At 43.9% G+C, this 12,201-nt stretch overlaps 1 protein-coding gene across 1 annotated transcript in view; it reads right to left on the bottom strand.

Annotated features, from left to right (window-relative positions):
• Nucleotides 1-11,622, bottom strand: part of ccbe1 (collagen and calcium binding EGF domains 1) — a 28,041-nt gene extending 16,419 nt beyond the window's left edge. The window contains exons 1-2 of the mRNA XM_079755402.1: nt 11,456-11,622; nt 11,282-11,362 (exon numbers count right to left, since the gene is read on the bottom strand). Coding sequence (XP_079611528.1) covers nt 11,282-11,362; nt 11,456-11,565 — 191 coding nt within the window. The 5' untranslated portion in view covers nt 11,566-11,622. The remainder of the gene's footprint in view (nt 1-11,281; nt 11,363-11,455) is intronic.
• Between the last annotated feature and the right edge of the window lie 579 nt (nt 11,623-12,201).

Below are 12,201 nucleotides of genomic sequence, written 5' to 3'. Positions count from 1 at the left end.
AAACCATATCTATAGAGTATATTTCCCTGAGAAAGTTAAGGGTTTATTTGCTATGTGACTCAAGCATGTTCTGTAAGCAGAGTACAATACAGAACACAATAGCAACAATCGTCTGAATGTTTGAGGGTTAAAAATGATATGACTGATTGTTAACAAGCTATTAGAACCCAATGTTGGCCATGTGACTGTACAAAGGCACGCAAACACGAATGAGACACACACACACACACACACACACACACACACACACACACACACAGATACACACACTTGGCTACCACGTAGGATCCATCACAGGGTAATGTAAACTAAGAACTATGATTCGGACACGAGGCCAAAACATTCTCATGGTGTAATAAAGACATGTCCACATTCATTCGAATAGCATTGAGGAAGTGCTTATGGTCCCACGCAGCGTATCCCAGGTCAGGCAGGAGGGCTGAAGAGCTCAATATCGACGCACAAGCAGTATATATAGTAGGGGATGAGGAGTCTGTTGCCAAAATCCAATTCTCGGAGAAGAAGGGTGTTTAACAGTGAAATAAAAGAATAAAAGTACCGAATGCACCCCCGCTGTCTGGGCGCCTTGACTCTGCAGACTGGGGAAAACAATACCTTTGCTCATAAACTCGTGTTCGAAAAATTGATTTTTAGCAAAATGAAGAATCATGGAGAGTATGTCTTGGTGTGCGCCTTTATTTTCCAACACTGCCTGACTATTATTGGATTTCCTAAAATTGGTCGGGTGGTCAAATGTGTTATCTATCATCAGCTCCTCTTAAAATCACAATCGCCCATCCTGTGATTCATATTTTTCAGTTATCTTTGGCGATTTTGAGTTACTGAAGTAAACTCTCGGTATGTAAGACACATTTCATTATAAATATGTTCTCTGTCACACTCCATGTGCCTGAATCCTTCCACTGCTTCAGTTATGAAATGTTCCCAGCATGCTGACATGGCCCATTAATGCAGGCTTTTGGCTAATGACCATTTGAACTTGTGAATGTTGATTCAGTGTTTGTTTTAGGTGAGCCCCCTCCATTTAGAACTATGGCATTATGACAAAGGTGTTTTATTTAGCTCGGTTTAAATGTTCAATCAATACATATTTTTAACTGTTACTAATCGTAACACATTAGTAGTACATTCATTTCATAATGCTCATAACCCTCCACCCATTAGAAATCGACATCTACACAACATAAAGGCTTATTATCAGAATAACTGGAATAATCTTTCCAGGCTTGCATGTTCAGATACTTTGACAGAGAGCTCCCAAATGGTTTAACGTCTTATGAAACAGCAAGCCTACAACCCAATCCCTCTCTTACGACAATGAGACAGACTTTAAAGAGTCTTGCATGGCCTGTCGTTCTCAACAACCCAAGCTGTTTGTGTGTTGTGAAAGCGGATTGCGTGTGGATTTGTCTTTGAAGCTGACACCCTTGGCAGTGACAAAAGCACAAGAGTCTCTCTCTCTCTCTCTCTGCGTGATGGTTGCCGTATGACCAGAGTCCTTCATTCCACATGCATCTTCTCTCTGCTAACTCAAACCATTCCAATGGACGCAAGCCAGGTAGGGCCAATTACTGCCGGGCCACAACTGGGCTGGCTACAGTGCATGGAAGCGTGCACTACACACAATTTACTGTCAGACTGAGCAACAATTGACTCAAAATGTGACCAAGGAATTTACTAAAGATTTAAACATTTTTGCAAAAAGGATGCATTGAACTGTAGGCGTGGATGATGATAATGATGATGATGATGATGATGATGATGATGATGATGATGATGATGACCGTGTGTTTAGAATATGGGTGAAAATGAAGAGGTCTCCACATCTGTGCAGTCCCTCTACCATAGGGTTGGTTTTACTGCAGATTTTGCTCAGAAAGAGGCACCCAAAACCTGCTTGGAAAAACGTCTTAATCGGCAATAGTTGGAACAGTTAGGCTAAACGGTTTATAATACTTGACCCCTTGAAGCCACAAAGCTCCCCAAATGAAACACTTTGGTGGGATACTTGGTGTTGAGCCCCCAGTGCAGTCCCGAGCCCAGTGTTATAGAGCAATGTTATGAGCTGGAGCTCAAAGTGCACTTAAGTAACGCGTAAAGTCCCGCATTAAAGACCAAAACATACATTTTATAAACCACAGACAGGCAACAGGGAACGAAAACAAACAAACATCACTGCACCTCAGAAGCAACATCGCACGATAGCAACCACGGACAACACAGTGTCTGTTTGTGGTTAAAAGTGAAGTGTGATAAAATCTTCCTGCCTTATTTATGACTTTTCAACTCCTTTCCAACACCAAAGAGTACGCAAAACATGTGTTATACGAGCTGGACCGTCTGGTATGACTGAATCAATTACGCACACAGTCTGACAGGATCATACAAAATCGTTTTCTATGTAAAACCAAATTGAAGAGTGAAGGGGACAAGTGTGGAGCCGTCTAGTTCCCTGTGAACAGAATGGCTTGGGGTTTCATTCATGTGGACCATGCAGCCGTTTGACTTGAGGGTGATCGGTAACGTTATACACAACAGGAATCCGCTCATTAGCTAGTTTCTAGTCCGACGTGAGGCGATGGTGATGATGATTAACCTTTTTAACAAAAAGTAGAAATAGATTGATCAATCAACGATAGAAAAAAGATTGACAGTTGATGAAAACCCTTCCAGAAGGTTCTAGAAGCAACTAAACAGCTTTTATTTCCAGAATGGGCTATGTTTGTTGTTGTTGTTTTTGTTTGTGGACACAAGGCAGATACCACATATGTTGCGAAATCACCGGATAATCGAACAAACGTGCGGACATATTGCGTTTTACTGACATGTCAAATGGAATCGTAAACACAATCGTTTTATTCTTTGTTTTTGGTATTCATGATGAGAGACAGATGATACCACAATTATACAACACAGTCGACTATAACTTGGAATAATCAAACCAAATGGTGAAAAGAATCTCCCGTTATGGAGATCTGTCTCCATGTTAATACAAAACCCAGCTAGAAAAAAAAAACATTTTCAATTTATGAGACTTGGCATTTGAAATGATTCTTATTCCGATTCTAAACTGCTAAAGTGGGAATACTGTGCCTATCTGATTTCCTGCGATAATACGCTTGTGGAACACAGCTCTTTGATTTATTTTGACCTCTAACTACATGTGGTTATTCATGCCTTTATTTTTTGTGACGGGCAACTCCGTGCCAACAGTCCCCGCTCCTTGTATTTTATATCACCAAACAATTGGGGAGTTTTAATGTGACAGCCGTGTTCATGTTTAGAGGGACGTGCAAGAAGCTAGCCTACTGTTTGATAGGTCAGAATGTATGTGTGTGCGTGTGTGTGTGTGTGTGTGTGTGTGTGTGTGTGTGTGTGACCTGGAAAATAAATGAGAACATAGTCTCTCAACAGCGTCTGGTAAACACCCTTTCAGGCGTAAGAAAAAAAGAAAGAAAAGAAGATAGGAACCATTACAAAGCACATTCGGAATTCAACTCAGTTCGCTAGAAAGTCATGTTTTGTATTGTAATGGTCTTAAACATTGAAACAGATGGTAACCAGAGCACCCATTTCAGTAACACACAGCTTTAGTGAGTGCCTGCAAAACATTGCAATTTCTAACTGCTGAGGGACGTGATGGAATTATGGAAATGGTGCAAAACATCTTTTCAACAAATCTCAATGTGTTTCTCGGGGGTATTTTAATGTACGTTATCGAAGATAAAGCACATGAGGTTAAATCGCTTGTAGAGAGACACTTCATAAGCAATAATAATGATAAGTATATGTTATCACAACGGTCATATGGGTTAAACTTAAAATTATTGTAATAATTTAAATGCATTCTAGATCATTGTGCAATGCCAGTAAATAATGGATGTATTCAACATTGTAAAAAAAAAACAATAGGTAAAAAAAAAAAGGTTATACTCAGTCACTCGGACATTACACTCCTACAGACCGTTCATCTGCATCAGGGATACTGGAACAACTAAAGATACATTTCCCTTGTCCTACTTATGCCCTCTATCCATCACAAAGGAATGCTCCGGAACACAAACATGTCCTCCCGAACCCTCACTATGATAACTCACCATCCAAGCCCTCACCCCCCCACTATCACCCCACACCAACCCCTCTCTAAGGAGCAGGCATGGAAGTCATCCACCCCACTCCTCCCCTAAGTCAACACGTCCCGCCCCAGAGGAGGTGCAGGCTGTTTTAATCCTACGACGAGCCATGCATCACTGTCCAACTACCGGCTTTTAACTGTTTGACGGATGATTGATGAACCGTGCCCAGTAGCTGTGGCTAGGGTAGCTTAAGCTAATAATCAAAACATCAACCATGCTAATCATATTTATCTCACCATATATATATTGCACATTCATATTTAAGCGTTGAATCTCTTTTTTAATTCGAATGACTGACCTGCACTTGGCTGCTGCGACACCCAAACATCTAATTCGGGATTAATGAAGTTTAAAATAAAAAGATTAAAGAGGAATAGAAGTCAGGTCTTATTTTACGTGATCCTGCATACCCAGGAGGACTGATAACACCCCAATAACCTTCGAAAGGAGGATCTTTCAGACAATGTTTCGGCTCACAAGGATCAAAGACGGCCTTCCTCTGGGTGACCTCGCGACCTCTCACAGTAGGGAGGTGTCATTACAGACTGATCCCGAATACCCTGAGAGCTTGATTCAAATCCCCGTCCTACCCTCCCTAAAAACCCTCGTAGAGATGGACCATGTACAGACGTCAGTTTCAGGGGGCTGCTGAACTCAAAGTGCTCCTTCAGGGCTGTCTCTCCATCCCTCTGTCTGTCTGAACACACATCTGGGTGAGTGGGAGTGTGTGTGTGTGTGTGTGTGTGAGAGAAAGACAAAGGGAAAGTGAGAGAGACAGAGATGGAGAAAGAGAGAGAGAGAGAGAGGGATAGAAAGAGAGAGTGAGAGAGAGAGAGAGAGAGAGAGAGAATGTGTGTATAGGTATGTGTATCTGTGTGTATGTGTTACTGTATCTGTGTGTATGTATGTAGGTATGAACAGTATGTATGAATGTATGTGTATGTGTGTGTGTGTGTGTGTTTGTGTTTGTGCGTGTGTTTGTAATTAACCATTGTAAACATGTACTTGCTGATTTGTGATCTACACTATCACATTCCAAATCTTCTTACGGCTAATTAAAGTTGGGCATTTTCCATGACTTTTTTAAAGCATGACTAAATCTTGAAAATTAAAGCAATTTAAAAGACAAACAAACGATGAAATGCATAGAAATGTATGTTTGTGTATGCATGTGTGTGTGTATGTGTGTGTGTGGTTTAATACAGCACATCATAGCAACGCAACACAGAGTTTATAACTTGCGTTCAATTTGCTCTTCAGGGAAACATTCATCTTGATATTGTTTGGAGGAAGATGAAAGCAACTTTCACTCGAATATGTTAATGTGTAATTTCCCTGTTTCTTAAGTACAACAATAAATCATAAAAGAAGAGAGGGAGAAACACAGAGAGAGAGACAGAATGGGAGAAATGTGGGAGACAGAGCAATAGAAGGAGAGAGAGAGAAAGAGAGAGCATCAGATGGGGAGGATGGGAGAGATTGAGAGAAAAAGACAAAAAGAGAGGGAGAGACACAGAGATACAGAGAGACAGAGCGAGAGCATGAGAGAGCGACAGAGAGCCTATAGCATATTGCTTATTACCTTCCCGCATTGCATCAATGCATGGATAATTTCAAATCAAATGCATAGTTTCCCAACAGATAGATCAAAGCGGCAACAATCCCCTTGCTACGTACAAGCTTCACACGTACGCAGACCTTTTATCCTCCCATCCAAGGTCCTCCTCAATAGTTCTGACAGGGCGACACACTTCTCGCTCTACTGTCGATTCACCTTTGGAAGTTTGAACTTGTAAAGAAAGTTAATCAACAATGTATTCCCTATGTTCTGTGGACCCAAAAACACCGGGAGGAACAAGACCATAGCGATGGGACAACGGCCGTCGAGAAAAACTAGTTTCTCGTTGAGGCGGGGCGGGACAAAGCCATCGCACGGTTCAGAGAGGGTATTAAGGCAAATCACTGAATTGTATTTTAATGGAATTTCGAGAGCCAACGTTGAATGCAAGTCAGCAGAAGAAAGGCCACTTCCCGGCAGTCACAGAGTTTGCCCTCAGGGGAGAGATGGATTTGCCTTCTGAAAAGAGGCATTCCCCCCTCCCCTCTGCCTTGACAATATGTGTTGTGAAACCGTATTGACTGTATGAACATGAAACAGGCATTAAGGAGACTCATTCGACACCCTTCTCAATGCCAATGAAGACGTACTCACTTCCTTGCCCCCGAGATGTACTCACACGTTGGGCAACAACCAGAGAAACAAGTATGAGATCTGGCAAGAGACAAAAGGGACCTGATAATAATTACACCGCGATCCTTGGGGAGATTAACGGTTCCTGAGATTTGTTTGGGTGAAGAATGCATGAGAAAGGTCGAGGCCACCTCGTCCCACATGGGGCTGAAATGAGAAGTTGTTGTGTATTCTCTCTGTTTTTTTCGTCCTTATTGTGTCAACTGAAAGTTTCCCATGTGATTCCTTAGTGCTGGTAAGCAAGAGGGGGTGAGGCATGGGGAGGTGGGCGGGGCAGAGTATGGGGAGGTGGGCGGGGCCGAGCATGAGGAGGTGGGCGGGGCATGGGGAGGTGTGCGGGGCAGAGTATGGGGAGGTGGGTGGGGCCGAGCATGAGGAGGTGGGCGGGGCAGAGTATGGGGAGGTGGGCGGGGCCGAGCATGAGGAGGTGGGCGGGGCAGAGTATGGGGAGGTGGGCGGGGCCGAGCATGAGGAGGTGGGCGGGGCATGGGGAGGTGGGCGGGACCGAGCATGATGAGGTGGACGGGGCATGGGGAGGTGGGCGGGGAAATGCATGGGGAGGTGGGCGGGGCATGGGGAGGTGGGCAGGGCACAGAAGCACAACAAAATGTTGTGCTTGGAATGCCAGAATGGAAAAGAATAATAAAGCTGCCATTGCACATGGCACACACATATCAATTACGTGTAACTGTTACACTTCGTCTGTCGAGAGGGAGATGTGTGTTTCTGTGCGGCTGGGGTTTGTGCGTATGCAATGAATCAAGTGTAATCACTGTTTTGTGTTTTTATTTTTACACTAATGGAAGTTGATACAGATTATATGTGCATTTTTATACAATGGATGTTCGGGATGATAATGTACAGATCCATTGGCTCTTGTATGCTTTTTTTGGTCCGTTTCGGAGCAGAACACCAAGACGAATTCCTTGGATGTTGATTCCTTGTGTGTGGATTCACTTGGCCGATATAAGAGCCAAGTGAGTTGTCGTTGTCCTATTCAGGGATTCAGGAAACTGCAGTGTTTTCTTAAGCAGATGATGTAATCAATACTATTTTGACTCAATCGGTTATTCTTGATGAAAGGATTATATTGAATGAAATCCAACAACCTTCTTTGAACCTCATCACGTCAAATCGAGCAAATATAAAACATGCACAAAATTGTTGGAGAATGAACACTAGTACAGGCAAATACAAGGCAGTATTTGGTTGTACACACACTTGCATAATCAACACTAACAGAATCGAGTCCGGAGATGATCCGGAGTTGCCCTTTCACACATGCAACACTCCCGCCACGTCACATGTTTTCACACACCCTGGAGATACTCCGTATACTATAGGCAAGGGGTGGTGGGGTCGGCTTAGCTCAGGAGGTAGAGCAGTTGTCTTGTAACCGAAAAGTTGCTAGTTTGATCCCCAGCTCCTCCTAGCTGAGTGTTGATGTGTCCCTGAGCAAAGACACTTAACCCTAACTGCTCCTGATGAGCTGGCTGTCGCCTCGCATGGTTGACTCTGCTGTCGGTGTGTCAATGTGTGTATTAACCGATGTAAGTCGCTTTGGATAAAAGCGTCTGCCAAATGCCCTAATTGTAATTGGGTGGTGCCTGGATAGAGCCTGTAGAAGGCAGGAAGTCACGCAATAAGTATGCAGCGTAAGTCACAGTTTTATTTACACATCGGAGATCCTGGGTGAGGATCAAAACTCAGTAATGCTGACTCTTTTTGCGGTGATATCAACACTGCATTTAGTAGGTGCATCCGCAATATCAACAAAATAGCAGGAACTATGAGGAAGTATGAGGCAGCCGGTTTAGCGCCAGTCACATGATACAAACTTCATGAACACGCCCAGCAACACGCCCACTCGATCCTTGTGAATTATCCGGCTCTTCGATTCTGCAGACTCTACGGCCCTAGCTGGGTAAACTCCTGATAAACTGCGTAGGGGCTGATACAGACATTTGCGTTCGAACATGCAGCCCCTCCAGGTATCAACCGGAGAACGTCTGGCTTACAATGCATGCGTAAAAGGGCTATACGTTTTCTGATGGGGTTGAACTCAGGTCAAAAGAAGGTGCATGCAGAATACTTCCACAGCCAGCCAGCCAGAGTCATAGGGCCCTATTTGAACGGTCTGAAACGCAAGTGAGAAGCACCAAGCACAAGTAGCTTTGTGGGCGGTTCTATGGCGATGTCGCTAGTTTACCGGCGGATAAATGACTCTTGCGCCCGATGCAAATCTAAAAAGGGTTGGTCTGAAGTAGCCTAATTACCCGTAGGTGTGGTTTTGCCGTAACGTGCAATAAACCAATGAGAGTGCCATCTCCCATCCCCTTTAAGAGCCGTGAGCGCATTTGAATCTGACAAGTTGATTTTGCAGTCTCCGATGAGACAGATGCATAACCACATGAATTTTAAACTTCAAATGGCTCAGTTTATGGCCAAATAATATGGCCTAATTCACACATATAATTAGCGTTTCCTTCCACAACTTCAGAAATACGGAGTCCTCAAATAAATTTCAGCAAAGAAAACTTAACACACATAGGCCTATGATATGCGGTAACTGGGGTTCTATTTAACGATATAGGCTACGCAATACATTAACAATCGTTGTTTCTTACCAGTATTGTATGCATTATCGTTATCGACTTGTGTTCCTAATATGCATGTGTCCCCCCGTTAATATACATTGCCATGGACTGTATTATGCGTTACGTGTTTAGTTTGCGTGTGTTTAAACAGATGGATGCACACAGGTGCGCCCGCATTCATTAATTATTATACACATACACACACACTCGCCCGCATTCATTCATTCTTTTTAACACTCACTCGCGGTAAAACAATGTTTTCTCACAATGAAATGCTCATCAATCCTAAAAGTTATGGGCTTGTACACGATGTCTGTGTTAAGAAAATATGTGTTTGCTGTACAGTGTTTGCAGATGCATTGATTTAAAAGTACAACTTATTACCGCTGTATCAGCTGTTCTTTCCCAAATAATTTACCAAGAATGTGTGGATACGTAGATGAGAGAAGCAAAGTGTGTGCGCGAGGTGCACAAGCAACATTATGCATGCGCCCTTAAAATAGCATCTGAACAACGCGCCACTGCCATTAAACCAGGTATTTCCTGGTTTGTGGCGGAATCGTTTTCTGAAACTGCAAAATAGCACCAGGGAACGTTGGCGCCACAACACGCCTCCTCCTTTTGCCGAACCGCCCCTTGGGGCGCAAGATCATTCCTTAATTTACCGACGCGTGGCGGTGGAGGGAAAAGAACGCTCTGCGCCAGTTGTAAACTAGCAACGATACATGCGTCAGTGTAGAAAGTAAATTGCACTTGATGCAAGATAGGGCCCATAGTCTGGAAAAGTTGGCAATGAGCACAGCGCAGTTCTCCCTCCCCCCCACCCACCCCTCTCTCACACACACACACACACACACACACACACACACACACACACACACACCATCCTCTGTGATTTCCCAATGACGGATCTGTGCAGGGCAGAGTGTTCAACATGCATCATAGCATGGTCCATAGCAACAGGGGGTAGCGGTACCATCCCCGTATCAGATCTGTCATCGACTCACGACAGGCCAACAAACCTCAGAGACAAGGTCTTCAAGGTCTGTGGCAGCAGGAGATATGCATACAACTGAATGATGATCATTCAAAAAGACCATTGCACAAGTAAATGCCCCACTTTGGGTTCAATCAGCAGTCCAAGCCTCTTAACAAAACCCAGCTTTCACAACACGTCCTAAACTGTTGCATCGTCGTGCCAAATTGTAATTGCCCCTGGGTATGAAGTGAGTACCTGCACGGATTTCAAAGTCACTGGCTTGCCATTTTTGGTAGCGCTTAACTTCTAAAACTATTGCTGGTATGGTTAAAAATGCCAGGAAGCGGCATCCCCCCACCCCCACCCATCTAGCAGTGCCAATACTCCAGTTCATGTAATGACTTGCACAATGCAAAAGTAAACTCAACCTAATACACCCTAAGCTGTTTAGGCTCTGGCATGGTCGTCATCTATCGACTCTTTTTACCCCCTTAACACCGGTCTCCCTTGTCTAAATAAACATCAAGGGTCGGCCCGCCAACAGCCATAAACCAACACAATCACCCTAAGAGCCTGTGTCTGAGACCCACAGACCCAGACGGAAGCAGGGGAAGAGAAAGAAGAGTGGTTAGGACAAATATGATGTTTAGGATGGGACCTGCATTCAGGCTGCCCCTAATAACGGCTGTTTGGGGGAGGTCTCCATCCGCACCGTCTTAGGGTGAGAGCATACACTCCTTAGCATGGGTGGTCTGAGTGGGAATCAAACCCCAGACCCTGCCCTGCCCTATCAGTGGAGTAGACCGGAGCATTATCCTGATTTTTATCGAGATCAAACAAAGACAAATGACAAAGTTGTTATTTCATATCATATATATTTTTTAAATATGAAACTATTTTTTTTTATAGAATGTGTCTGCGAAGTCAGTATATTTAGTCAGTTAATGTGTGCTAGTCTATGCAATAAGGAGATTATGATGTTACTTTGATTTAATTAATTCATTTTGAGTGTCATAAGAAGCCCAATAGACTAATTAGCATAGAATGGAGATACAATGTGACTGCTAATCTCTTTGAATCATATTAAATTCTCAGCCTATCAGATTCAGCATGAGAATGTTAATCACACAATTAATCATAATAAAAGATTACTAAATAGGAGACTAACTTAAAATAAATTTCCTCACACTGCCCGTGATTGATGACTTCAAATAATCATATCATAATACCCAATTCTGATCTACCCAAAATAAAAAGTTACACGCTATTTAAAACATTGACTTCATCGTAGGCCTACCTGTAACACGTGGTGATCTCTCCGCTGGACTTCAGGCACGGGTACCTGGTGGTGGCGACGTTGCCTTCCGAGCAGTCCCCTCTGTGGATAAGGATGCAGCAGCAAGGTGAATACCCCACCGGATCCCCCAGTCTACCCCTAGCTCATAAACCCCAACGTGGTCCTATACTCTACCTGACTGCATCGTCGCTGTCCTCCTCTCGGAAGGACCACAGATATCCTCTTGAGAATAACATGCAGGTCACAACCATCACACAGAGCCGTCCGTTGCGTTTCAGCAGCATCTCAGAGGTCCATGCGGGCTGTGGGGAACACCTGTGTCCTGTGCTGGTCCGCACACAGCCTGCTGTTAGGAGTCCTTCAATAATTGGCTGCTAAGCTCCAGTGAAAGTGACTTAAAAAAAAACGTTTCTTTCTTTTGTTTGCTACCCCCCATGGATCCTCCCCCTCGTAGATTCTCTCAGCAGAAATGTTCTCCGAGAAATCGAAAGTGCTTTTTATCTTTCGTTGAGCGCTTATGGTGAAGATGGACTCCAGCCAATCATCTAACGTCAAATCTATTTTTGATTCACTATACTTCAACCAAGATTCTGTTGGCATTCTTTATTTTATAGAATTTTACATTTGTTTGTAGGGCAGATTTGCTGACCCAAGTATTATTTTCGAGAGAATGGGTTGATTTCGGTAAAGGATTTCGTGGACGAAAGAGTCCCGACCAATGAGAGTGCGTCAGGATGACGTCGACGCCCTGCAGCCGAGGTGGACGCGTAGGGGAACTCACGTCCCTCACCGAGGCGTCTCCTCCCGGGCTGGGTCGGTATATCTGCTACCACCGTGTGGATAGATGTAGACATTGTGTAGCTATCAGTGGCGGTGGGTCAATAGAGGGCTCTAGGGCGCCGCCCCTCCGTGAAATATAC

The sequence above is a fragment of the Pollachius pollachius genome (genome assembly GCF_949987615.1).
Source record: "Pollachius pollachius genome assembly, chromosome: 18".
In the NCBI taxonomy this organism is placed as follows: Eukaryota; Metazoa; Chordata; class Actinopteri; order Gadiformes; family Gadidae; genus Pollachius; species Pollachius pollachius.
Note: the sequence above shows the minus strand (reverse complement) of the source record. Positions and strands in the feature narration are given on the sequence as shown.